The sequence below is a fragment of the Bubalus kerabau genome, chromosome 10, assembly GCF_029407905.1.
Source record: "Bubalus kerabau isolate K-KA32 ecotype Philippines breed swamp buffalo chromosome 10, PCC_UOA_SB_1v2, whole genome shotgun sequence".
NCBI classification, from domain to species: domain Eukaryota; kingdom Metazoa; phylum Chordata; class Mammalia; order Artiodactyla; family Bovidae; genus Bubalus; species Bubalus kerabau.
The window spans coordinates 87,379,937-87,406,925 of NC_073633.1; the positions used below are offsets into that span (position 1 = coordinate 87,379,937).

The following is a 26,989-nucleotide window of genomic DNA, read 5'->3' on the forward strand; positions in this document are numbered from 1 at the left end:
GAAGAGGGTAGAAGTAGACCCCTAAAATCTTGTTTGGGTCATTTGTAGTCAGTAGAAGCCTCCTGTAAATAACACTGAGATGACTTGTAAACAAGTCTTTGCCTGCATCTGACTCATTCTTATGATATGAAAGCAGAGGCTAGAGTCAGACAAAGCCCAGCTGCACTGTTTGATAGTTCTGTGGCCTTGGGCCTGTTCCTGGACTTCAGTCTTCATTTTTCTCAGTATAAAATGGAGAGAATAATGGGATCTACTCTTAGGATGCTGAGATGTTGTAAATGAAATAATGCAGGTCAAGACAGTGCAAGGCTTGGCACACTGCAGCTAGTTGTGTTACTAAACGAAATTTCTGAGTCCATGTTATAGAATTAATGCCACAAGATCAAACTGCTCTGCAGAAACCTGGAACAATTTATATACATATGTCTCTCATAGCATTTTTTTGAACAAGTTGAGTCAATTTTTCATCTTTGCCCAGTCAGCCTGACAAAGGTCATATGGCCCTGGTCAAATCAGCTTTGAAGTTCAGCACAAGGTCATCTTTCTCCTCACAGTCTAAGCATCTAGCAGTCACCCCGGACACCTTCCCCAGGGAGCAGAGAAAGGGGCTCAGAGGTATGGAGTGAGTGAAGGTCGAGGTGTTAAAGCGTGAGCGGGTCAACATGGAAGTTCAAAAGCCACTTTTCCACATGCAGCTGAGTGATGAGAAACAGTGGACTAAAGAATGGCCCCAAACAAAATTCTTCTGCTTTCACCCTCAGCCTCACCCAAAGCACAGTCACAAAAAGTGAGCACAAAGGCTGCTTTGTGGTGAGCTTGCTCCAGAAGAGACGCAGAGAGATTAAGCGGCTTGCCCAAGGTCACACAGCTGGCAAGTGCCATTCAGAGTATCAAGACCACAAGGAGCCCATGACTCACGGCTGGCAAACCTTGTCCACAAATGCACGGTTCCTCTGGTGTTTGTCCTCTCAGCCGCATTCCTAGCTTCACCAGGAACATCAGGGTGGACACTGATATGGGGTGAGAGAGCACATCCTTGCTAGGAGTTCTGAAAGCCAAAATTCACTACCTGGGCAAAGTCAGCTGTGCAAAGAGATTGAACTGTTTCGGTAGGCACCTGTTGGTGGGCCTCCGTGGTCCAGTTGGGGGTCTCTAGAATCTTCAAGGAGGTTCCTCACCTACCTCCTCTTTCCTGCACCATATCTACCCCTCTCTCCCATTATTTTATCCCTATATATGGCAGTCGTCAAGAAACAGTCAGTTACTTGGACATCTTGTGTACTTACGAAGAAAAGAGAGGAAAGAACAAGTTTACAAAGCACCACGGCAAACCAAAAGTCATGATTGTAACAGTTTTATTCAAGTCTGTGTGTGCTCTGGTGGTGAGACCAGGCTGAGATCAGCCTTACGCTGTAATACGATAAGAGGTTTAGCCATTGAACCAAGCCTGCTTGGCATCCCTAGTTAACAATTTACAGTACCTTGAAAAAAAAAAAAAGCCAAAGAAAAGAACCTGATAAGTTTCCTTCAGGACTTTTCTATTTTTAAATATTGTTGACAAATTACAATAACTTAAATCCCAAAGCAAAATGGGAATTCAAGGACACAGGGTCAGCACACATGGACAGGACGCTGGAGCAGGGAAGGCCTGGGAATGAAAATTAGGAGCTACACACAAAGGAACAAGACCAGGGGGGTATGTGAACTTCCATTTTACCCAGACTCAAAGGCTCTAATGGGGAGGAAAATCCCAAAGAAAGATTTTCTGTGAGTAAAATAAAACCCATCTCCAGCTCCTTTCCTTAACCTCCCTAGAAAATACTGATACAGTCTCAGACTAAATCTGTGTGTATGTGTGTGTGAACATGTGTGTGAGTGTGAGAGTGTGACTGTGTGAGCATGAGTGTGTGTGTTTAGCGTGGGTAGTAAGGAAGATTAGAGGAAGAAGTGGACAAGTTCATCACCTTCCTTCTTTGCCACAACTGGGTAACAAGGGCATGTGATGATACAATAAAAAGACAAAAGCCTGATTTCAAGTTCGCAAGAGGAGCTACAATAAGGCTTCCAAATTTGAGAGACCCAGAGGGATGTGGGTCGAAGCTGCGGTAAAGAGTGGTCAGTCATGGGGCACCTGTGGGCTGGAAAAAGAAGCGAGAGCCCACAGGCTTTTGGTGATCCTGGGAGAAGAGCTACGCAATTGACATATTCAACACCCCCTGAACAATCATCAAGAGGAAACGATGGAGAAGAAGTAGCAGGCGCAGAGAGGAGGTCAACTGAGCTCCAGGGAGATTGCAAGCCCTGTTGGGTGTCTCCAGTCTCAGAGGCTGGTGGTAGATTGGTCACAGGACAACTCCTCCTTGGATAGAGAACCATCTCAGAGCCATGGTGGACCTAAGCTAGGCTGACTTTACCCCAGAGTGTCTAAACAGTGGCCTAAAATGTGCTCAGGAGAAAACAAGAGATGACTTTGGAGCCAACAGATCAGCAACACTCCTTCCTAGCTGTGTGACCTTGGGCCTATAACCATCTGAGCCTCGGTTTCCACATTCTTAGCTGGAGGTAATATACTCCCACCCCACCCCCAGGGTAAGTGAGTCAAAAAGAAAGAAAAGAAAAGAAAAAATATACACTTTCAGGACAGCACCACTCATCTAGAAGAAATATAATGGTTTCACATAATTTATTATTAGTCCTCACACCCAGACCAGGATGAACCCATGCCTCATTCTGACAGTGATGAAGCAAAGAGCCATAGCCAGCGTGGCCTCTGGAACTGGAGGGAAAGATAAATGATGAGAATAAAATAAAGATGACAGAGAATAATAACAGTAGCGAAAAGGATACCGATGGAGGTGACGTGATGGCTGACATTATGAAGGTCACTGAGCGCCAGGCAGTGGAGTGCCTATGGAAGAGAGTAAAAATGCCTCTGTCCATTTTGGTCCTTTCTGGAACTGGGAAAACGGTTTATTCACTTCTTTGCAGGTTCAGAGATGTCCTAGAGTTTTCAGATGGAGACTCGAAAGCATCCTTCCCACTATAATCCCTTCCCTTTACACATGCCCTCCTCTAAGCGGCCTCAGGGTTTCAGAGAGGCTGACAGGCAGCTAGGGGACATCCAGGAAAAGTCACCCCAGCCACAGGGCCAAGGCTGAAAACTGCCCTCGGTGTCTCACTGCTGTTAAGTCAACACATTCCTATGCAGACACTTCCAGGGTCACCACCCAACTCAGAACCTGAAAGGAAGGAAGACCAGAAAAGACCCAAGCCTACCTCACAGGTCTGCCCTCAGCGTGTTCAGGTGAGGGGCAAACAGAGCTGAGGCCAGGATAAGGTGGGGCAATTCGCCTTGGATGTAAAATTTAAGGGGGTCACAAAAAACACCAAAACAACCCTCTGCTATCCAGATGAATCATATTTCAAAGCAGTACTTTCAAAAATTGAAATTAATGAAAAATTCATGATGAACATAAAATCAAAAAATTTTTTAAATGTCATATCTCTCAAAGCAAGTAGTTAGATGTGAAGGATTTCAGGAACACAGGCAACAGGTTATTGGACTGGCCAGAAAGTTTGTTCACATTTTCTGTATTTTATGGAAAAACCCTAACTAGCTTTTTGGCTAACCCAATACTTATGAAACTTGGTTTTACACTTCAGGAAGTGTAGAGAAAGACCACTATCTCTGTGGGGCCATCATCCACCAGGACCCCTCTAGGTAAACCAATCTGACCTCTGGGTTCTGATTTCCTGGACGTCCACCCAACACAATCAACAGGAAAGGCCTGTCTCTGAACCTCTGGCACTGTACTCTGGTGTCCGTCCTGAGACTCCTATCTAGTTGCCAGATTCACGCCTGCCCATCAGGTGGGAAAAACTAGATTGTGGGTGTTTGCAGGGAGGGTGGATCAGACCAGTCAGGAGGGAGACTGGGTCAGGGGAAAGGCAACTCTGTTTCCAAAAGAAACAAAGACAGGAGTAGACAAGCTCCTGGCTCTGCCAACAGCTGGGCCCTGAGACAACACCTCTCTATTTCCAGCTGTGGTCATGAGTGAAAGACCCAAAGCCAGGCCATGGGCGGGAGATGCAGAGAACCACAGCCAAGAAGAATCAGGAAGGACCAGTCCTACTGGCTCCAGATCATGGAGTAGCCCAACCTTCAGAAGAAGAAATCACAGCTCCCTGAGCAGCCTCTGGAGGCCAGGGTGCTCCCTAGGGCCCAAGATCTGAAATGGACAAAGGAGGAGTGAAGCCTGTCAATAGTGCAGTGGGACAAACGGAAAATAAGCAAATGTGAGGCTCACCCAGGCCATAGGGCCAACTAGAAGCGCAGGGCCAGGTCAGGCTAATTAGACACCTACCCCACCCCCCCACCCTGTTAATTAGCCTTAATCAGCCAGGACTCCAGTTTCTGCCTCCTGCCCTTCCAATGCCAGTGACTGCGGTGGTGGGTGCTGGGCAGCAAGGCCAGGGCAGAGCCAGGGAATGAGGCCTCCCTGGAAGCAGTAGAGGGTTTCCCCTTCTGATGTGGAGTTTTACTCATTTGAATTCCTGATCTAAGAAAATAATGATACGTCTGACCAAAGAGAGACATTTGGGAATGTGTTCCTCATAATAGCTGTGACTTGACAAGTAGGCATCTCAGGCCTGAAGCCAAGGAGAGAAGCAGGTGGTCTAGTCAATCAAACCACACGAGAGTGCCAATATTTGACTTTCAAACACACACACACACACACACACACAGTCCTCCACAAAGGGAAGCAACCCAGCCAGGGGAGGCTTATCAGTGCTGGACCAGGGGCCCTGGGACCTACAGACTTTCAAGCTAGAAGGGTCTCGGGCTACAGGTGGGGAAGGCAGCATCACCCTGGGCTCACAGCTGGGCTCAGAGATCCAGAGAGAGGGAGAGACGTGTGCGACATCACACTAGTGGGTGGGTAGCTCTGATCACCAGTTTCCTGCCGCCTGTTCCCTTACAAGGCACCATGGGCGGCTTTCCCCCAACCCCAGTCCACAGTCTCCGGCAGAGACCTCGCAAGAGCCTGGCACTACAGAAGCAGCAGCACCTTCCCTCTCCCCGAAATTCTTTAAGAGACAACAGTGTTTCTGACCTGCCTTCACACACCTGAGTCAAAGAGGTGGGCTAAATGAGACACGTGTGGAAATGGTCAAGGGTCTGCATTTACAGAGGGGCCTGCCACACCCGCATGGACATACCAACCCTGCAGGTACCACTCACAGCTGTCCTTTAATACCCGCTGCTCTGTACTTTGAAGAGTTAGGAATGCTCAAGATGGGGTTCCTTCCTTCTAGGGGAGGGGGCGGGAAGGAGTCTCCCACGGGGTGCTGTAAGCAAGAATGCTGACACGGTATCAGGCCTAGATGCTCTTGGGGTGACTTGTGTCCTGAGCACCTGTGGTCTAAGGGAAAAGCAGTCTTGTGATGAAGCCCCCACCATGACATGTGTCCCATGGGCTAGCAGACCCTTTCCTAAAGATAGTTTCAGGAAGTGGCCTGACTCCAGCCTCAAAACACATCAGACTCTGGGAAATGACTCAAAGAAACGAGAGGCCCTAAATCATCATTTTGGTGCTGCTTCCAGCTCCCTGTCTCCCACTTCCTGCTCCATAAGACACTCATGGTAGGATGATCAGCCTAACAACTTAAGCGGGGGAATTAGGAGTGATGCTTCTAAACACCAGGTGCCATATAAATACAGCAGAAGAGCACGTGCCTGACCACGGTCCTCATTAGTCATTAGGCCAACTCCAAATCTTGCCTCTTCCAGAAGCCAGAGGAAGTAGGCAAGTCCCCTAGAGGCAAAGGTGGTGGGGACCGCACCGTCAACTTCAGCAGTTTGTCCTGTGTGCTGGCCGGGAGCCATGGGCTTCTCGGACCTGCTCTGATGCACGCTTTTTTGCCCTTGTGAGGGGAGCAGGTGACAGTTGCTCTTACAGGAAGGAAACCTGAGAGGGACTAAGAGACAAGTCCAAGGTCAGACAGCAAAAGCAGAACAGAGAACAGAGCCAATGCCTTCAGTCCTAGAGCCGGGTGCCCAACTCAGCAATCGGTCCAAGCAGCTTATTAACTTCTCTTCACTTGGATCTTCATCTTTAAGCACTTCTCCTTCTCTGCTGCTACTGCTGCTAAGTTGCTTCTGTCGTGTCCGACTCCGTGCAACCCCACAGACGGCAACCCACCAGGCTCCCCCATCCCTGGGATTCTCCCGGCAAGAACACTGGAGTGGGCTGCCATTGCCTTCTCCGTTCCCCTTCTCTACCACCAAGTATATCAAAGGTAGAAGGCAAATAACGTACTTTTGTAAAGGTTAGGAGGAAGGGTTAGCCCTATCCTGAGTCATCCAAATGTCAGGTACCATCACCATCATCATCACAATAGACTCTCCCGATACTAAAGGATGTGAAGCTAAGAGCCTCCTTCAAAGCCTCTTAGACATAACATATGGAAATAACTGGGACATCTATTCAGCCCCTGGCAGTGACCTGGATCCTCAAGGACAGAGGACAATCCTATGTAGAATCAGTGGAACGAACTGAAGAAGCCAGAGGGGCAGAGAGCAGTATCTGTTTTCCATTACCATCTTCCATGAAGGAGCACCCGCCAAGAGCAGTGGAAAGTGTCTGAGGAAAGGGAAAAGGGGGGCAACCCAAACCTTATTCTATAGGATCCTATCCCACCCAAGCCTTGCCCCAGAGAGAGGGAGTGGCAGATGGGGGCCCCTCTGAGACCCAGTCTGAAGGAACTGAGATGGAAAGGCCTCCCATCATCATGGAAGCCCACAGAAGCATCTTCGTAATAACCCTGCTTCTGCCTCTTGTAGGTATAGCTCCTCCCACAGTAGAACCCCCACCTTCCCTTGTCATCCCCTAGGTGGATGAGGAGGAGACGGGTTCCAGCTGTCACCCAGTGGCAAGGGTTTACTCTAGACAAAACGACAAAAACCAGAAAATAAGCAAAGACTCCTTGCCTCATTCCAGAGCGCTGGCCAGAGCCAGGGTGTTCTGGACTACACTGTAGGCTGCACCCACCAGAAGACCAGAGACTGGGGCCAAGGGTTTAGAGATGTGAAGGTGGCTTAGGGCCTGGGGCCATGGAGAGCCCTCAGAAAGGGCACAGGCCATCTGAGAATGAAGAGCAGTCACTTGGTTGGCTGAGCTGATGGGATTCAAGTACCCACCCCCCCCAGCCAAGGAGTGGGGTCGGGGGCAAAAATCATCTCCTTTGGACTGTCTTCGCTGAACAAAGAAACAGAGAGAAAGGAGATGCAACAGTAGAACCCTGGGCAACAGAACCAACAGTGCCTCCCTGCCCAAAAGTAGGTGGGGCCCTTGAACCTAAGTGCCTGCCAGTGGGCTTCTAAAACAAGGAACAACTTGAAAACCAAGGTCACTCATTTTGCCATCCTCAGGGCAGGACTTCTAGCATAGTCACAGAGAGAGCAGTGACCAAATCCATCACTTGTGCCAACATCGCTGTTCTCCTGTCCTGCACCCGGGCAGCAAACGCAAGGAACCTGCAGGCGGGCCTCCAAAGTCTGCAGAGAAACAGCCAGGATAAACGACAGGGGAGTGACACAGAGAGTCTTGGGTCGGGAGGAGCGTGAACTAAGGACTCCTGTCGTTATCCCCACTCAAAGACAACTGTTCACACTCGCCTTGGGAGCCTGAGGGTAAGAGGAAGGGAGGAGACCCATGTGAGAAAGCTCCAGAAGCTCAACATTCAAGCCAAGGAAATGAATTCCAGAAAAGCCAGGATTGGCCTCTGTTCCTTCCTATCCAACTCACGGTCTGGGGCCCAGCAGCAGGGGCTACCTGTGCACAGAGACAAGAAGCCCTGGTCGGTCTCCAACACTCGGACTTGAAGATGAGGGTACATGAGGGGCTCACAGGGCACCTTACAGATATCGTCACCCACCACATCCATTCACATAAGGAACTAAGGGCTCGTTTGACTTTATGGGCATTGCAGAATGATGACGGGCAAGCAGGAAGCCCCATGGCTCCAACTCCCAGTGTCTAGGACCCGATTCTACATGCTATTCTGTGCATGGTAGAGATACCTCCCCACCAAACATGTAACCCCAGATCCACTAATTCCAGGGACTGGAGGGCAGATCAAGGCAAGGGAAGACACATACAGATCAGATGACAAAAGGGGCAAACACAGGAACTTTGTCTCTGGTTTCAGAACTGACACCAGAGATTGAGCCTCCCCAGGCAATTCCTGGGATGAGTGCATATTTGATTCAGAACCGGGTCTGACCACGTCTGGACCCCCAGGCAGGAGATGGGTGCTGTCAACATGTGCTGGTTTCTGCCCTTCTTTGAGTGTTTATAAAAGAAACGAGGACAGACAGACTCTGTGACCCTCTTTACTGCAACTCGACTGTTTCCTAACTCCCTCCTCCTTCCAGTTCTCACGAAGGCAGGTCCCGTACCACTGGGAGGCTCAAATAAAGAAGTGGGGTGCACGGAAGTGCAGCAGGCGGTCCCAGCTCCCTCAATTTCTGTGCCCAACGAGGGGGCACTCTGCCTTTCGTTCTCCAGCCGGCACCATAGGGCTTAGGACGCAGAAAAGCTCACATCTCACACCAAACGAGATTCTCATTCATGAGTGTCAGGAAAGCACATGGAAGAGGAGCAAAATCAATCAGAGAACATCCAGTACTGGGTGTGTGGGAAGGCTGAACTCAGGGCTAACAGAGGGACCCCAGGAGGGCACCCCCTGGGGGCTGAAGAGAGGGAGCAGCAGGCAGATTCGGCTGAGTGACTCTGCAGAGTCACCCTGAAGGCGAGAAGACTGTGGAGGGTGGGGGACATGCACGCACCCCTCCCTCCCCCACACAGCCAGAGCTGATGGCCACAACCCCTCCAGCGGACCTAGGGAGAAGGGCCCTGCAGGGTGAGAAGCCCTCTGAAGGGGCCCTGCTTCCATCCCTTCCATCTTCAAAGTGCATTATCAGTGCAAGAAGTAGGGCGGGAGGCTCAGGGGGGTCCAATTCTGAGAAAGGGCTGTGCCAGCCAGCTCCCCTCCCCGTCTCCTCCTGCGTCCCCCCTTGCCCACCCTCAACCCTTTGCGTGCTAAGACCAGAACTCTTGCTGGATCTCATAAGGGGCAGGCCTGTGTGTGTTCAGTTCAGCTCTGCACAGCGGCACAGTGCTGTCCTGACTCTGGCCCTCCGCATCCAGGTCCAGAAGCGTCCGCTCGGTGGGTGGCAGCGGCCCCGCCTGGAAGGGGAGCAGAGCTGGCAGGCCTGGCCGGTCCTCCACGGTGCTGCTGCTGCTGGCCAAGCAGGAGTCCAGGTTGCTGGGTGTCTCTGTGCTGGAGCTGTTGGCTGGGGAGGCGCTACGGGCGTGGCTGGGGGACACAAACCACCATGGGTCCAGCCGTTGCCGGTTGGCCGAAGGACGTGGCCGAGGCAGAAACTCCAGGGTCTTGGGTCTCTCCAAGGTAGAGTCCTGCTGGGTGTTCCAGCGCCTTGGGGTCGGGGGAAAGACCACATTGGGGTCAGGGAGACGGGGGAATTCACCTGGGTCTCGGCTGGGGCTGGGGGTTTTCAACATTCCTGGTCCAAGAGACAAAGGGAGAGGTATCAGATGACAGACCACACACGCCACTTACTCCCCGCCCCAACCGCCACCACCCCCCACCCTGCCCCACGGACCATGGCCCTGACCACCTAGGATAACTTGAGAAATGAGCACCTACTCTGTGTCATGCAGTGTGTTGGCTGGCACTGGGGTGTAACAGTGAACTACAGACCATATCCAGGGTACAGACCATGGTCCCTGTATCTTATAATAATGGGACACATGAGGTCATATCTGTAATGAAACAACTTAAGGAAATGTCTTTCATTCTCAGTTCATCCACTTAATAAACATGTGACAAGAACAAGGGCTTCCCAGGTGGCGCTCATTGTAAAGAACCCGCCTGCCAATGCAGGAGACATAAGACACAGATTCAATCCCTGGGTCAGGAAGATCCCCTGGAGGAGGGCATGGCAACCCCCTCCAGTATTCTTGCCTGGAGAATCCCGTGGGCAGAGGAGCCTGGTGTGCTATGGTCCATACAGTTGCACAGAGTCAGACATGACTGAAGCGACTTAGCATGCTCGACAAGGATAAAGCAGGTATCAGAAACCTGCTGCTGCTGCTGCTGCTGCCAAGTCGCTTCAGTTGTGTCTGACTCTGTGTGACCCCACAGACGGCAGCCCGCCAGGCTCCCCCGTCCCTGGGATTCTCCAGGCAAGAACACTGGAGTGGGTTGCCATTGCCTTCTCCAATGCATCAGAAACCTAAAGACTAGTAATCTGGGGGTCTCTTTTTCCAAAGAGGCCACCTGTATGATTTTAACAAAAAAATCTGAGCAGGAGAAGGGAAAGCTGAATAGTAAAGTACGGCTGTCACTCATATTCGAGTCTCACTGAAAGGGTATTGCCACGCCATCCTCTCCTATGGGATTTCAGGTAGTTTTTATGTCAGATTGAGGTCTTCTAGGGAGCAAGGGATGGGGCGGGAGTGAGAGTGTATGCTCAGGTGTCTCAGATGTCAGCCAGAGAAGGACAGGGTGTGCAGCGGTACAGCAGTTCACCTGGACGCATCTCCACGTCTGAGAGTCAGGTGTGAGTAAGGGATGAGCGATGTAGGGTGTGATGCCCGGCTGGAAGCCTGCCTTACGAGTGTGTCTGTACTCATGGTCTGTACTCACTCTGTAATGACAGGCAAGAGCTGAGCTACGTGGCAGAAAATACCCTCCTGTGTGTGGCCAGATTCCTCCCTGTAATTGCAGTCTTCTTTCCAGGGAACAAACAGAGCTGGCCTCCTACCCTTGATGCGCCCTGAAAGTACTGGCCTGTACACTCCCAGATCTGGGGCCTGAGCATCTCACAGGAGTCCCGGTGGGATTCTCCCCAGATCCTGCCTGTCTGCTTCCCCTCTTCAGGGAAGGCCCCCCTGAGGCACAGGACAGACAGACGTCAGTCCCCTCCGGCGGCCCAGAGCAGCCTGTCTCAACTGGCTGAGTCAGAGGAGGAACTTGAGGTCGGCCTGATATCTCCACTTCTGGGAGAGAGGCCCCAAGGCGGGAAAGAGGAAGGAGGAAGGAGGAGGAGGAGGAGGAGGAGGAGGAGGGCAGGTCTCACCTGCTCCAGGGCTGGGACTCAGCCCATTGCTGGAGGAGGGGCTCCTGCTGGCTGGAGGGGCAGCCGGCTTGAGGGCCCCGTCGGAAGGAGTCCGCCGGTGGGCGCTGGGCTGCGCGGGGGCCGTGAGGGTGACGTGGGTGGGGGTCAGGGACTGCTTTGGGTCTCGTTTGAAGCGCTCCACTCGGACGTTGACCAGGGGGTTGCGGGTGCAGGGGCTCAGGGCCGGGGCCTCCACGGGGCTGACGGGCATCTCATACACCACGATCTCATCGCTGTCGGATCTCAGCAGGGAGCGAGTGGAGTTGCACTCGGAGATGGAGGAGAGAGACAGCAGCGTCAGCGAGGCGGAGGGGTCTCCTAGCAACAGCACGGGCTCCTCCTTCTTGAAGAGCTTCCGGGATGGGGGGCTGGTGCTCCGGCGGGGCCGGCTGGCTCTCAGGAAGAGCCCCTCGCGCCTCTTCTTCTCCTCCCGGGCTGGTGGCTCGGGCTCCTCCGGGGGCAGCAGCTGGCACTTGCCAGCTTCCAGCAGGTCAAACCCGAGGCCCGTGGCAGCGAGGACGGCCCCGCAGCCGAGCAGAGCCACCTCGCAGCGGCGGTGGTTGGGGCCGCCCCGCTTGAGGCTGTTGGTTGGCGTCAGCTGAGGGGTACTGGTGGCTGAGTTGACCGGGGTGGGCTCCTCGTGACCACCGTCGCTGAGGGGGCCATCCCCATCTTCCCCGCGAGGGAATGGGATACAGAGGTAGGACTGGCTGGGTGACGGCGGGAGACGACTCTCCCCACTCCGTGGGCCTTCGCTGTCCTCATCCTCTGCGGAGATGAGAGAAGTGGAGGGGGAACAGAAGATGGGAACAAGGCTGCAGGAATAAAAATCTGGTCCTTCTCCCCAACCCCAGGTCCCTGGCTTAGTGCTAGGGATCCAGGGGTTGAATAGTCAGGGGTGCAGGACCAGGAACCAATAGGACTTCACACTCAACAGTGACAACATGGGGAAGTCGCTCTCTCTCCCAAAGCCTGTTTTCCCATTTGCAGAAAAGGGGATCTGCCAATTTGCTTCTTCTGTCATAGTAGTGCCATGTCAGTTTCCCAGAACAGGTACATCCTTAATTATTTTACAAGTTGAAACTGGAAGGGAATGGGAAGGGAGTTCAAAAGGGAGGGAATTATATGTACATGTATAGCTGATTCATTTTGCTGTGCAGTAGGAACTAACACTGGGCTTCCCTAGTAGCTCAGATGATAAGGCATCTGCCTGAAATGCGGGAGACCCCAGTTCGATCCCTGGGTTGGGAAGGCCCCCTGGAGAAGGAAATGGCAATCCACTCCAGTATTCTTGCCTGGAGAATCCCATGGACAGAGGAGCCTTGTGGGCTCCATGGGGTCGTAAAGAGTCGGACACCACTGAGCGACTCACACACACACAGGAACGAACACAACATTGTAAAGCAACTATACTCCAATAAAAATTAATTTAAAAAAAAATGGGAAGGGACCTTGACTTTCTAGAATTGACAGCCTACAGACTTGTTTTAAGACCCATTTCCTGCAAAGGATTAGAATCCTCGGCATGGATGAAGGCCAGTCTACTCTATGGACTGACTGATTATGACCTTGGAATTCTAGAGCAAGGAGTACTTTCTGAGAGACAGCCTGGAGAAGGCCTTACACATTTAGTAATCACAGGGCAAGAAGCACTGGAAGAGCTTCCTTGGAGGAACACTGGGGTTCTATTGCCATCTCCCATTCTATGGACTCCCCACGTTAAAATACAAGGAAGCAGACCCAGGAAAGGCCCGTGCCTGATTCCACGCCTCCCCCTGCCTCAATGCCCTAAGGAGACTATAACCAGCCCCTTGGGACAGGAGGTCAAGGGTAGATTCCACGGCAGCGGTGGTGATGTGGAAATATTCCCTGTAATGGGAGTAGAGCAAACAGAGGGAATAGGGTGCGGGACCAAGAGTTGAGGAAAAGAGGAAACAGCCCCACGAAGCAGTGCTAGAGGTCTTGAAAGAGTCTAAGAAGCTTGGCCACGAGTTCCCTGAGGGATCGGGAGGGAGTTAAGACAAAGGCAATGCTTACCCATCTCCATAAGGCTGGTGAACCCTGGCAGGGCTGGACTACTCCTCGGGCCCTTCCCCAGGTTGGGGGCACTGGACGACCACTGTTTGTATCCATCTACCAGGGACTTGAGGCTGAACAAGAGGAAATGATGAAACTGTCAGAACGGATTACTCCCTTTACCCTCAGCTCCATGGGCCTCTCCCCATGTGCTTCATTACAGCAAAGCCCAAGAGCCTCAGGGTACAGGCAACAAAGCTTACTGAGCCCACCTGCTTCTTTAACAGAAGTGCACATGCTCTAGGGCCAGAAAAGCAGAGGCATGACACACCCCTGCACATGCTGCCATGGAGCTGTGGGAAGACCTCCTGGGCAGGCTGGCGAGAGAACAGAAGGAATGAGGACTGCCCGGCCCTGGCCAGGGTCTTGCCTAAGCCCAACTTAAGGGAAAGGCCAAGACTCCACAGACACTGACTCGAATACAACACACCGGTGACATTAGAAAGACTGCAGTGCTGAGATGGGCAGTGCAAGGCAAGCACTGGGCGATGAGCTCACAGCGATGGGCCAGGCCACGCCACTCACACCACTTCTCAACTTCTCCTTCCAAGCCTCCAGCATGCTTAGGCAACTTCCAAAGCCATCCATGTTTCAAATACAAAAATCGACTGACAAAAGCTGTGTCAACCCAGTGCACTTTGGGACAGACCTATGTGGGTAGTACATAAGGCTGGACTCGAACCCTCGGCCTGTCTGGGAACGGAGAGGAAAAGGACAGGAGCTGGCTTTCAAATCCCTGTTAGCAGCTCCCAGTGGCAAGTCAGTAATTCCAAGGATACACACTGGGTACCCCGCCAACCCTCTTACAGGACAGGGCATCAGAGGCCCACAAGCACTGGTCTTTTTCCTAAAGAACAGTGAAGGAGGCCTGAGGAATCTGTGGGCTATGATTGCCAAGGAGATACTGGGATTATAACCAGGGGCAGCTCTCATTTTAGGACTAGAAAGAGCCATTCAACTAAAGCCCACTCTTCCCAGCCCATCTCCAGGGAGGGAGAAGGACCAGCTTTTTCCCCTGCCTGCAGATCTCTGTTTCAAGTGCTATCAGAAATACCAGTGATTAAAGTACATTCCAGACATCAGTGATTTCAACCAAAATACACAGCCAGAGAGAAACATGCTGCCAAACCCACAGCCTGAGACTTCTGACTGAAAATCTTATAAATCCCTTCCAGCTCTGGATCCAGGGAATTCAGATCAGCAGTGTCAAAGCCTGTGCTGAAGACCAAAGGATAAACAGCCATGTACTGATTCCCTAAAATAAAGGATGCTGGGAGAATCTTAACAACAGGAGTGGTCAGGGCAATGAGGAAACGTTAAGTCGGACCAACACAGGAATTTTCCCAAGGTGCACGATGGTACTGCTTCCAAAAAAAAAAAAGTCAACATGGCCCTGGCAATAATGAGGCTTGATTCTGCGGGGTGTGCTGTGAGGACAAGGAAACGGGGGCGGAGAGGAGGATTATTATAGTACATGTGATGAGGTGGTGAAGATCAGACTCACCCCAAGTGGAAATGTGGAGACTCTGATGGGGTACTTAAACCATTAGCTTTCTCCCGTCTCTGAGGGGATCTTCAATGAATAAAGAGAATCAGTAGCAGGCAACAGTGGATACATGCCGCTCAGCCTCTCCCACCTGAGAACCCTCAAGGCTGGGCTCCTGTTACATCGCCAGCTGCCCTCCCCTTGTTCAGTCTGCAAAGCCCACATCATGAAGGGATCATAACAAGATGGCCCTGCTGGAATGGTCACAGGTCCACGACCTCCCTATCTGTGGGATAAATAATCCAGGGGCAGCCACAGTTTAATTGGAGGGGGAGTGGGGGCTGTGAATCCATAGATAGCTGCTGATTACAGACAGGTGCATATGTTTCCTACAGAAACATACTGTTTTTTTAAAGGATGGGGATGCAAATTCACCTAATGTTGAATTCAGTACAGCTTTTTGTCATTATATATTTTCTTCATTCAACAGGAACTAACATTAGAAACAGTATCATACGGAGGCTCTCAAAAATTCCCAACATTAAGTCTTTTCCTGAGATTTTACTTCTTCAGAGGAATTGATAATCATGAAAAATTAAGTCACATATTTTGAACTGTTTCAAAAGTTTTGAGGGCAAATATATGTAAGGAGGAAGAAAACTCTAAAGTTAATGTTTTGTGTAATGTTGAAATGCAGTGAATTTACTGGCAAGACAAAAAATACACTGAAATGAAACAGAACCAGAGAGACTGTTGGGATCCGTAGCCAACCTGGTAAAGCCTACCTGGAATCACACTAATGTCATAAATACCAAGGGACTCAGGGTGACTGGGTTCCTCAGCCCCAGCTCAACCCCGCTCTAGCCAAGGCTCAAGGGACAGACTGGGGAGTGCTTGCACTTGCAGAATTTAGTACAGCAGAGCAACCAGGGGACTCCATCACTGATTTCTTATACAGCTTAGGGAGGCCTGCCCTACATATCTAAATTTTCTGTTCCAAGGTAACTAGTGATTTCCAAAGCCTGGTTTCAAAGAGTCCATCCTTCATGAACCAAAACTTATTTTCACCTTCTAGCATAGCAAAATAGATTTTGGACATGAAATCTTAGTATTCAGAGAAATACCAAGGCCAAGGCCAGTTACAGGTTGAGGGCACCTTTAAGTCTAATAGTCAACCTTAGAAGTTCTTTGGAAAGCCACTAAAAAGGATGAAGAGGGCTGCTGCTTATCCTCACACTTGGAAAAGTCAAGAAATATGGTTCTAGATTCTAACACAAGAATAAGAAGTATAGCCCATCACGTGCATTCTTCAGGTATGAAGCAGAATTGCATGAGAAGCGTGGAAGAATCATCAGAGTAAGTATTTACATGTTTATTTATGCAAGTTTACTATGAGCTAGCCCACCTTTTAAGGGACTTCTCAAAGATAAGCTTACTCAGGGTCAACTCCATGAGACGGGTATGGAGAGAATCCCCATTTAACAGATGAGGATACCTAAGGCCCCACTGCTGGGTGTGGAGGGGTCGGGATTCACACCCAGGCAGCCTGGAGTCAGCGTTCATGCGCTTCGCTACCACGCTACAATCAACTGGTCTATGAAAGACGAGGACCCGTGGGCCACAAACCCACAGTGAGAACACGAGCACGTCCAAGGCAACAGGGCCTGCTGTGTGCTTTGTCCAGAGGGGTCTCACACACATCAGCGTGGTTATGGGGTGGGCTCATAGAGAAGGGCTAGTGGCCCTGGAGTGACCTCCGCCTGCACCTCCAGGGCCGGGTAGCTCTGCCTGCCTCTGGTTCAGGACAAGCCTCTGCTCAAGAGCCCTGTCATCTCTCCTTTCCTTCTCTCTCCTCTGGGCAGATGCTTTAAGGACAAGAGCCAGGTGTAAGTAACACACTCAGACGGAACTCCTCGCACGTGCCAAATGCTTGGGCTACTTGCTCCTCGGAACAGGATGCTCCAGGGGCCGGCAAACTAACTCACGAGCTACATCCTGCCCATCACTTGTTTTTGTTCAGTTTCACTGGAACACAACCATGTTCATTCATTCACATATTGTCCATGGTCTGTGGCTGCTTCTGCATTACCACCTCGTGGGGCTGAGTAGTTACTACGGAGACCACATGGCCCACAAAGCCTAAAATACTCCCTACTGGGCCCTTTATGAAAAAAACTGTGCCAACTCCTGAACTAGGAGGTTCCAGGGAACAAGGCAATTAGAAAACCTTCTTGTAAAGATCAAGAGGCATGTAATTTCTTTGAACAAGGTGAAACACACAACAGAGAAAAAGGTATTTCACGCCGCATTTTTAAAGGATTTCCCATCATCTGGCTCTTACCCTTCGTCTCCTGAGGCAAATTCCTTCTGACCAAGTGTACTTGGCCCCCACGTCCGCCCCTTCTTCTTGGGGGCCCTCTTCTCCTCCTCCTCCCCCTCCTCCTTAGGGACCACAGAGCTCCGGCCCCAGGTTTTGCTGCTTTCGCCTGGTGTCACTGTGAATAATAAAGGTCAAATGGGATTAGGAAAACAGAGAGGTGTCCCCCTAAACTAGCCTCTCCCTGACCAGACACACACATTCACATAACTGGAGCTGCAGGTGTGGGAGAGTCAGACTTTGTGAGCAACTCTGTGCCCAAGTGGAGCCTGCCGGGCATGTAAGGGAGTTCCCAGCCACCATTCACTCTGTGCCCTCAAAGTGCCAAATGTGGGAAAACCACCCAGATTCTTCCGAGTCCAGTGGAAGGTGGAACCCTGGCCAGCCAGTCACCAGAGCTCCAAACAGACCTGACTTAGGGAACATGTTTTATTGGGGGTGGGTGGGTGGGAATTGGCCTGGGGGATGATGTGGGGGGAGGGGGTGAGAAAGTAGGTGGGAGAGATAAGGAGTAAAGATGATGTAGAAGTGAAGAAATTTTGGTAAGAAAGTGCTGGAAAGCAAGGAAGTGAGGAGTTCAACACTATGGAGAGGGAAGTTAGAGACTGGGAGCAACAGGCCTGGAGAAATATAACAGAGAGGGGAGGAGGAACCTTCTCCTGACCCTGACACCTTAGAGCAAGGGCTGAAACCCAAATTCTTCAGTGACTGGCCTTATATCATCAATGAGTAGAAGGAGTGTGTTAGTTGCTCAGTCATCTTCGACTCCACAACCCCATGGACTATATCCCTCCAGGATCCTCTGTCCATAGAATTCTCCAGGCAAGAATACTGCAGTGGGTAGCCATTCCCTTCCCCAGGGGAGAATGGAAGGAGCCAGTTATCAGAAAACAAAGAGTTAATGGGACTGAGGCAAAATACAGAGCACATGAAAAAAAGAATCCACTGATTTGACTTGATTTTTCAAGGAAAGCCCAAAATTCAGGTCTTGGGGGGTTTTCTCTGGGATGAAATCTCTCTATCTTTAAATTAGGGCATATGCCCCTTCAACCTCTCCCTCCCACACACTAGGAATATATGTATATACGTGTGGTATGCCTAACTTCTTTTTAATAAACACCATCATAAAATAAAATTGGCTCAGACTTGGACTATTATAAAGTATTTGGCAAGTTTACCTTGGAACCTGCACTTTGACAAAGCCCCTTCCTAGGAAGCATGGACCAAAGAAACACCATGATGCCCCAAATATGGCAGAGGTCCCAAGTCCTAAATATACCAGATCCCAAGTCCAGGGTACCTTCATCACGTCCCAAATTACTCTGTAATTCACTAAAGATCCCGCCAACACCCACAAACCCCTCTGTAGGTATCTGGCTAACAGTGAAATGTAGAGGAGGCAGGGCCAAGTTCACGGAGAGGTGAGGTAATGGGGGGTAAGGGCCTGCATACATATGTGAGTGCAAGCATGCTAAGTCACTTCAGTCATGTCTGACTCTTTGCAACACTATGGACTGTAGCCCACCAGGCTCCTCTGTCTGGGGTTTTCCAGGCAAGAATACTGGAGTGGGTGGCCATGCCCTTCTCCAGGAGATCTTCCCAACCCAGGGATTGAACCTGCGTCTCTGAGGTCTCCTGCATTGGCAGGCGGGTTCTTTACCACTAGCGACACCTAGGAAGCCCTCCCACGTGTGCATGTGTACACATATTGTCCAGGAGAGGTGGCAGAGTTATGACGGAGCCAGCCTGACCAGTCTGTGGCTGGACAGAGCAGGGGACGGGTGCCCTGGTGTGTTCTGGCCCCAGCTAATTTGGGAAACAGACTTACACTGGATGGCACGAAGGCGAGGGATGATGGTGGGGCTTGCAGGAGGACTGGACCGGCTGTTGATCAGACTCTTCCTTTTATCCATGGTGGGCGAGGCCTGTACCGTGAACTTGTGCTGGAAGTCTGCTTGGGGGAAGACAAACAGATGTGTGTGTGTTAGAATTTTCCCATCATCAAATTCTTATGAACTACAGGGATATATGGGCTCCCCTGGTGGCTCAGTAATAGAGAATCTGCCTGCCAATGCAGGAGACTCAAGGTTTGATCTCTGGATCGCGAAGATCCCCTGGAGAAGGAAGTGGCAGCCCACTCCAGTATTCTTGCCTGGGAAATCCCATGGACAGAGGAGCCTGGTGGGCTACAGTCCACGAGGTCACAAAGGAGCTGGACACTAGCAGCTAAACAACAACAGGGACATGTGGTCCGAAACAGGAAGTATAGCCAAGATTTTATAATAACTATAAATGGAATATAACCTTTAAAAATGGTGAGTCATTATGTGTGCACCTGAAATTTGTATAATATTTTACATCAACTCTACTTCAGTTTTAAAAAATTCCTATGAGAGAACTGACACTTGCTGGCATCCTTGAGGGATGGGCGCTATGTCCTGAGAAGCTCCTTTTCAACTGGGAAATGTTCTCTTTTAGAATCATTTCTTTTTTCCATAGGGATGTGGTGGCTGGATGTATGCAGAGATGGAAGCTTCATTACCCAAGTGAACTTCATTAGACTGTTTTCGTAAAGCTGTCCATATAATGTACATAGAGGCAGCAAGTACCTACTTGGAATCAATTTTTAAAATATCATGAGACCTTGTCGATTATTCTGTGTGTGTGTGCTTAGTCACTTGGTTGTGTCTGACTCTTTGCGACCCTTTGGACTGTAGCCTGCCAAGTTCCTCTGTCCATGGGATTTTTCAGGCAAGAATGCTAGAGTGGGTTGCCACTTCCTTTCCCAGGGGATCTTCCTGACCCAGGGATAGAACCCGCATCTCCTGTGTCTCCTGAATGGCATGTGGCTTCTTTACCCACAGAGTCATTGGGGAAGCCCAGTTGATTATTCTAGGAAATCTAATAGAAAATACATAAACTACTCTGTCTCATATAATCTATTAGTACACATCTCCTTTTCTCAGGGACCAAAGCAGGGAGACCGATGCTTCTCATTAAGGGCAGGGTAACAGGATTAACCCACGGAACCTGAGAAAGTGAGCGAAATGCAGTTAATGGTCCAAATTCCAGTTTATTCCAAAAGCATTTACATCAGAGCATGAGGAATGTAAAATGTACATTCTCTGAGTTTCTGGGCTTCATTCTCCCCATCTATCAAAGGGCTTATCATAAAGATCTGCCTGTTGGCACCTAGGTTTCCCCTCTAGACGGTGATCTCCCTAGAGGTGGGATCCATGGCTTTTCTATCTGCTTCCTTAGCACACATCAAGATGCTGGCACATGTTGCTCCAGAGATGCTTAAAGACTCTGTGTTGCCTGAAAAAAAAAATGTGCAGCAACACTCACTGAATTTCACTAAGTGGATTCTCTTGTCTGTACCTAAGCCACCATCCCAGTGCTTAAAATCATCTACTACTGCTCCTGTTACACTATTTTCCCTTGATTCCTTATACTTCTAATAAGCCTGCTTCCTGGGGACTGACAGGCTCAGAATACAATGAACTTTTTTATCTACATAAACACACACTTGAGTACTCACCTCCTTCCATGGTGAAGCTCCAGAGACTCTAATTCATAGTTTCTTATTTCTTTGCCTTTTCCCAAGGTGGTACCTACCGCAAATGTACCTTTGCTCAACTAATGTGTTTCTGAAAGGTTATGTGTAAATCAAATTCTTAAACATTCATCCTAATCTCAACTGCACACAGAGAACTAATTATTATGGAAACCCTGAGTTATTTTGCAGAGCCAGGAGTCTTCTTATCTCATAGGCACATACACACACTCACCCTGGGATTCTTTTACCCCAACGACATCTTCATTCTCCAGGTTTTCCTATAGTAAGAATTGCCTGTATGCATGGCCATGCTTTCTAGCAGACTGGACCACGCCTGCCTGTCGGGCTGGCCACGGTCATGGCCTTGCCCTCATGTTCTGTGTGCAGTCATACTCCAAAATCCCCCTTGGAAGGGTGAAGCTTCTCAGCAGGCCAGGCTTTCCCTGGAATAGAACCTGGGGTTTCCAACCAGCTCTATAAGGAACCCGGGGTCTCACGTTTCTGAGCCCAGTCCCTGGTTCCTACAGACCCCCTGCCGCACGAGCCCCTCAGTCCACTCATGCTTCCCCCAGGTCATGCATGCTCAGTTGCTTCAGTTGTATCTGACTCTTTGTGGCCCCATGGACTGTAGCCCACCAGGCTCCTCTGTCTCTGGGGATTCTCCAGGCGAGAATACTGGAGTGGGTTGCCATGCCCTCCTCCAAGGGATCTTCCTGACCCAGGGATCGAACCCACTGGTCTTACGTCTCCTGCATTGGCAGGCGGGTTCTTTACACTAGCCTCACCTGGGAAGCCCTCCCCCAGGTCTCCCGGGTACCAACCAGAAGGGAGGCTAATGCGATTTCCATCCTTAAGCTTCAGCCGGCTCTTCCTGAACTTGCCCTTGCGCTTCTTGACCCGGGGCTTCTCCTGGCATAACTGGTGGATGATGATGTTGAGCTCTCGTTCCAGAATGTCGATTTCCCGCTCTGCCAGCTCCTGCTCCCGACGCCGCAGCAGTTCCTCCTGGTTCTTCTGCTGGAGCGCGGCCCGCGTCAGCTCCTCCTCCCAGGTGCGTAGCTCCTGCCGGGCAGGTAGAACCATCAGAGAGAAGGGGGCACCCCCTGGGGCAGTGGGAGGGCTCACCCCTGGGAGAGCAGTGCTCACGGCAACCTGGACAGCTCTCCTCTAATGCCCCACACTTCACTTTCTGGAGGAGATGGGGGTGCTGGATAGCTAGTTGGCAAATGAACACCTGACCACCCAAATGGTAAGGGAAGACAGGCTCAGAAGAGACATTCTGAGTACACAGCTAGGGTAGCCACAGGCCAAGCCCTGCAGAAGGGGGCTGAGAGTTCCTGGTGCTGGAGAAGACTCTTGAGAGTCCCTTGGACTGCAAGGAGATCAAACCAGTCAAACCTAAAGGAGATCAACCCTGAATAGTGATTGGAAGGACTGATGCTGAAGCTGAAGCTCCAATACTTTGGCCACCTGATGCGAAGAGCCGACTCATGGAAAAGACCCTGATGCTGGGAAAGATTGAAGGCAGGAGGAGAAAGGGGCGATAGAGGATGAGATGGTTGGATGGCATCACTGACTCAATGGATATGAGTTTGAGCAAACTCCAGGAGATAGTGAAGGAGAGGGAAGTCCGGCATGTTGCATCCATGGGGTCACAACGAGTTGGACATGGCTTAGGGAGTGAATAATAACATCATCTTGACTGGTTGATTAAAATTATCTGTGACCAGGAAAAACAACAAAGTTTAGGTAGAAAATATAATCATAATCATATGGTGATGATCATATAATCATAATCATGGACTTAACTTTCATAGTCTCGGTTCTATTTTGATTTTTTTTCTCTGTTACATAAAGGAAATTTTTTAAAAACCAGAGCCAACTTAAGGTAATCTAGCTTAAAAATGAGCCAGCTATAAATAAGTCACACTCCAGGGATCATCTAATGTGCAAATAAAAATAAATACATTCCCAGAGTGGCTGTTCAAAAGGTTGGTGAGGCATGTCATCTAAATCTTGGTTCACCTGGTGAGTGAATCCACTGAGGCATGTGGTTGAAACTTGCATCTTATCTTAAAGGGCAACCATGTGCTCTAGAGGGATGGAGACAGCCCAGCAAAGAGAAGCAAGAACATCTCCTGAAGACTTTGCCAGGCACTTGCTCTAGAAACACCACCACACTGGGGGCGCAGAACCTCTTCCTTGCCTTCCCTTTGTCCTTCTGTGTGAATTTATAAATGAACTCAGCATGGAGTTCCTAGGAAGAGGTGGGAGATTACAGCATCAGGAAATAGGAGAGAACCCAGGAAAAACAATAAAGCATCTGTAAACAACTTTATAGATTCTAAACTATTAACACTGGTTACTGTAGGCCCATGATGAAGTGAAAAAAGGGTGTGGCTCAACTGGTAAGGAACCCCACCCGCCAATGCAGGAGACACAAGAGATGCAGGTTCAATTCCTGGGTCGGGAAGATCTCTTGGAGAAGGGATGGCAACTCACTCCACTATCCTTGCCTGGAGAATTTCACAGACAGAGGAGTTTGGTAGGCTACAGTCCACGGGGATGCAAAGAATCGGACATCACTGAGCGACAAACACTTTTACTTTCAGGATTGAAATGGGGTGGGAGCAGAGGGTTAAAACTTCAGAAGCTTTCATGTCAACAACCTGAGAGAACCAGGTCTAGAAAGGGGGGACTTCCCCCCCGCAATAAAGCAGTCAGAGCAACACTCCTGTGATTGGAACTTAAAATTCTCAATGAAATTCTCCACTCTAAGAAGTCATTCTGCTCTAGATAAAAATATAGAAATGGAACCCAGGGCTAGAAAAAAAGTATGTGAACACATACTGGGGAAGCAGAGCAGCAGGCAGAGAACAGAAGACAGAACAGAGGCAAAATGGGAATAAAATATTCTGATGAAAGGACTGTTTCATTCAACTTGCCTTCTGTTCGCAAGAATACCTGCTAATGACCGTTGAAGTGACAAAAAGAATAGGAAGAAGAGGGTGAGCACTTTGAAGGTTGGCTGGTACAGGGTAGATTCTCAGTAGTTGCTGATTAACTGAGTCAATGAATGAACGAAAGAAATAAGGAGAGGAGAAGACAATGTTATAAACGCAACCCTTCTTTATGGTAATATGGATTCATCACAAGTTCCTGAGAAATGAGCTTGAACTTCTGAACTTCTTCTTTGATGAACAGATTGACTGCTGTGTGTCCTCCAAACCCTTGGCTTTCTTGTTTTCACCATCAGAACAAAAACACATAGAAGATTCAGAAAAATTATTCTTGGTTGGTTATTTTGCTGCTAAATGGGAAAGCTAAAATTAGTTCAAGCTACTCTCAGCCTTCCTAAAGCCTCTCTCGTACATGCTTTTGTCTAAGGAATGGCTTGGGTCTAAACTCCTTTCTTTAAGGGAATTCGAACCCCAGCCCAGAAAACAATCCATCCTCACATACAAGGGAGCAGCAGGTTGAGCTAACCTGAAGAGTGAACTATATGGGAAACCAGGCCATTTATGGAGTACTGGCCTATGGCACCATATACCTGGAACCCCTCCAACATGGTAAATCCCCTTCTTGTGAAACATCTATTTGAGCATCAACTCCGTACTATATAAATCACATCTTTCACATACAATGATTTAAGAGGAATCTCTCCAGAGAGAAAGCTCATCATCTATCTTTACCCTCACTTGTTGAACTCCAAGACTTATAATGGAGAGGCATCCACACTCAATGCAAGGACTCCAAAACAGAGTGGTTGAATCTGTGGCCTTGGGCAAGTTAAAATGAGCATCGCATTTAACACAGAGGTAACAGCACCAACATCACAGGGTTGTATTACCTAAAACAATTACTAGCTTTTTATGCAAGATTATGTAAGAATTCATATAAATTACTTAGAGCATGGCGTATAGCCCATGCTCTACACGTGTTAGCTATTATGAGAACTGGTTTGACTTTTCCTAGTATCTACTTTCTGACAAAATCCAGCTTGCATTTTTCTTACTGGTTGGTACCCTTATAGTGTCATCAATCAAAAGAAATAATCATAGAACTATATTCAATATCCTGTGATAAACCATAGTGGAAAAAATATGAAAAAGAATATAAACATACATATATATACACACATGTATACGTGCATCACTTTGCTGTACAGCAGTAACGAATGCAACACTGTAATTCAATTTGTTTTTGTAGTTCAGTCACTAAGTTGTGTCCGATTCTTTTGTGACCCCACGGACTCTAGCCTGCCAGGCTCCTCTGTCCATGAAATTCTCCAGGCAAGAATACTGGAGTGGGTTGCCAGTCCCTTCTCCAGGGGATATGCCCAACACAGGGATCGAACCTGAGTCTCCTGCATTGGCAGGTGGATTCTTTACCACTGAGCCACCAGGATAGCCCATAATTCAACTACACTTCAATAAAAAATAAATTTAAAAAAACAAAAAACACAGGAGTTAATGATTCAAAAAAGGTCAGGAACTCTGGGATTCTTCTAGTTGGAATATAATTAGTAATTGGAACAGTCTCTTTTAATCATTCTGCTCAATGGTCAGTGAGGATCCACCCCCTCTCCCAGCTAAAGAATTGTCACAAGCTCATTGCATCCCCCTGCAGAATGCTCCTTGACTTGCCAAACAGTACCCTGGTGGCTCAGTGGTAAAGAATCCACCTGCCAATGCAGGAGACATGAGTTTGATCCCTGATCTGTGAAGATACCCTGAAGAAGAAAATGGCAACCCACTCCACTGTTCTTGACTGGGAAATTCCACAGACAGGAAATTCCATAGAGAGAATTAGAGGAGCCTGGTGGGCTGCAGTCCATGGGACCACAGAGTCAGACACAACTAAACACAGAGTCAGACACGACTAAACAACAAAACCAGGCTTAGGATTGCTGCTGCTGCTAAGTCACCTCAGTCGTGTCCGACTCTGTGAGACCCCATAGACGGCAGCCCACCAGGCTCCGCTGTCCCTGGGATTCTCCAGGAAAGAACACTGGAGTGGGTTGCCATTTCCTTCTCCAATGCATGAAAGTGAAAAATGAAAGGGAAGTCACTCAGTCGTGCCTGACTCTTAGCAACCCCATGGACTGCAGCCCACCAGGCTCCTCCATCCATGAGATTTTCCAGGCAAGAGTACTGGAGTGGGGTGCCATTGCCTTCTCCGCTCAGGACTGCTACATTGCAGCAAAACATTTACATCTTCAGATCAGCTCTGGAAATGATTTTTAAGTTATTTGTTTAGGGAACAATGATGATATTGGAAAGAAGAGATGGTTTTGGAACCAGAAGGCCCTGGTTCAAGATTCTGCCTCCTCACTTACTAGTTGTATGACTTTAGATAGATACTGATCTTCAGCTCTGAGATGCAAAAGTTAATAACACCTGCCCTACATGCTGTAGCAGAGGCCATAAGACTCCTGGATAAAATGGATGAAAAGGTCTCTTCAGACCTTGCAAGTGAAAGAACTGGGAAGCCATGAAGACAATTTTAGACACTACTATTACATTGCTTTCCGAATTTCCACAGTGGGGAGTGAGAATGGAAAGAAGAAATTAACCAAGTCTACCCATGGACATCCCTCGTGCCCCGAGCTGCAGGTTCTGAGGAACAAGCAACTGCTTTGATTTGGATTAGCTTCCTCCGTGTGGACCCTGACTGTTAGCTAGACACTACGGCATAAAACGGGGCCATTCAGAGAACGGTCACCAAAACAAAAAGGCAGATCTCTAATGGGCTATGAGTCTCTGAACTCCTCAGTTGGTTCAGCCTTTGAGCCCTTTCCATAAAAACATGAAACATGCCAAATAATTTGAGACTCATGGTATTTTTAGCCCATGTGCTGTTTCTGATCCTGATCCCCAAAGACACTGGCAGGATGTTCTGATAACTGTTCTCAGTGTTCAAGTATCCCTATATCCTGTTAACCCCCTTTGACGAGTCCATTGCAGAACCAAGACACCTTTCTAGAACCTTCTCGTAATCTGTCCAGCCGCCAGACTGAGACATCCTGTTGGTACTTGCCCAGTGGTGCTCCTCCTCCAGTTTGGACAGTGAAGTAGATACTCTGCAAGGAGAGCTTTGAGCTTATGACTTCCCTTACTTATTCCTGTGAGTGCATGCTCGGTCAGTTGCTTCAGTCATGTCCAACTCTTTGTGACCCTGTGGACTGTAGCCCACCAGGCTCCTCTGTCCATGGGATTCCCCAGGCAAGAATACTGGAGTGGGTTGCCATGCCCTCCTCCACTTATTCCTACCACATTCCCAAAA

At 49.3% G+C, this 26,989-nt stretch overlaps 1 protein-coding gene across 2 annotated transcripts in view; it reads right to left on the reverse strand.

The window, feature by feature from the left end:
- Positions 1–1,338: 1,338 nt before the first annotated feature.
- The window catches only part of MAP3K9 (mitogen-activated protein kinase kinase kinase 9), an 88,014-nt gene continuing 62,363 nt past the window's right edge, over positions 1,339–26,989 (reverse strand). The window contains exons 6-12 of one of the 2 annotated variants that reach the window (XM_055538485.1): positions 21,526–21,766; positions 18,974–19,096; positions 17,110–17,263; positions 14,787–14,855; positions 13,244–13,356; positions 11,168–11,974; positions 1,339–9,589 (exon numbers count right to left, since the gene is read on the reverse strand). In XM_055538485.1, coding sequence (XP_055394460.1) covers positions 9,105–9,589; positions 11,168–11,974; positions 13,244–13,356; positions 14,787–14,855; positions 17,110–17,263; positions 18,974–19,096; positions 21,526–21,766 — 1,992 coding nt within the window. In that variant the 3' untranslated portion in view covers positions 1,339–9,104. The remainder of the gene's footprint in view (positions 9,590–11,167; positions 11,975–13,243; positions 13,357–14,786; positions 14,856–17,109; positions 17,264–18,973; positions 19,097–21,525; positions 21,767–26,989) is intronic. The other variant, XM_055538484.1, reaches the window with a different exon arrangement.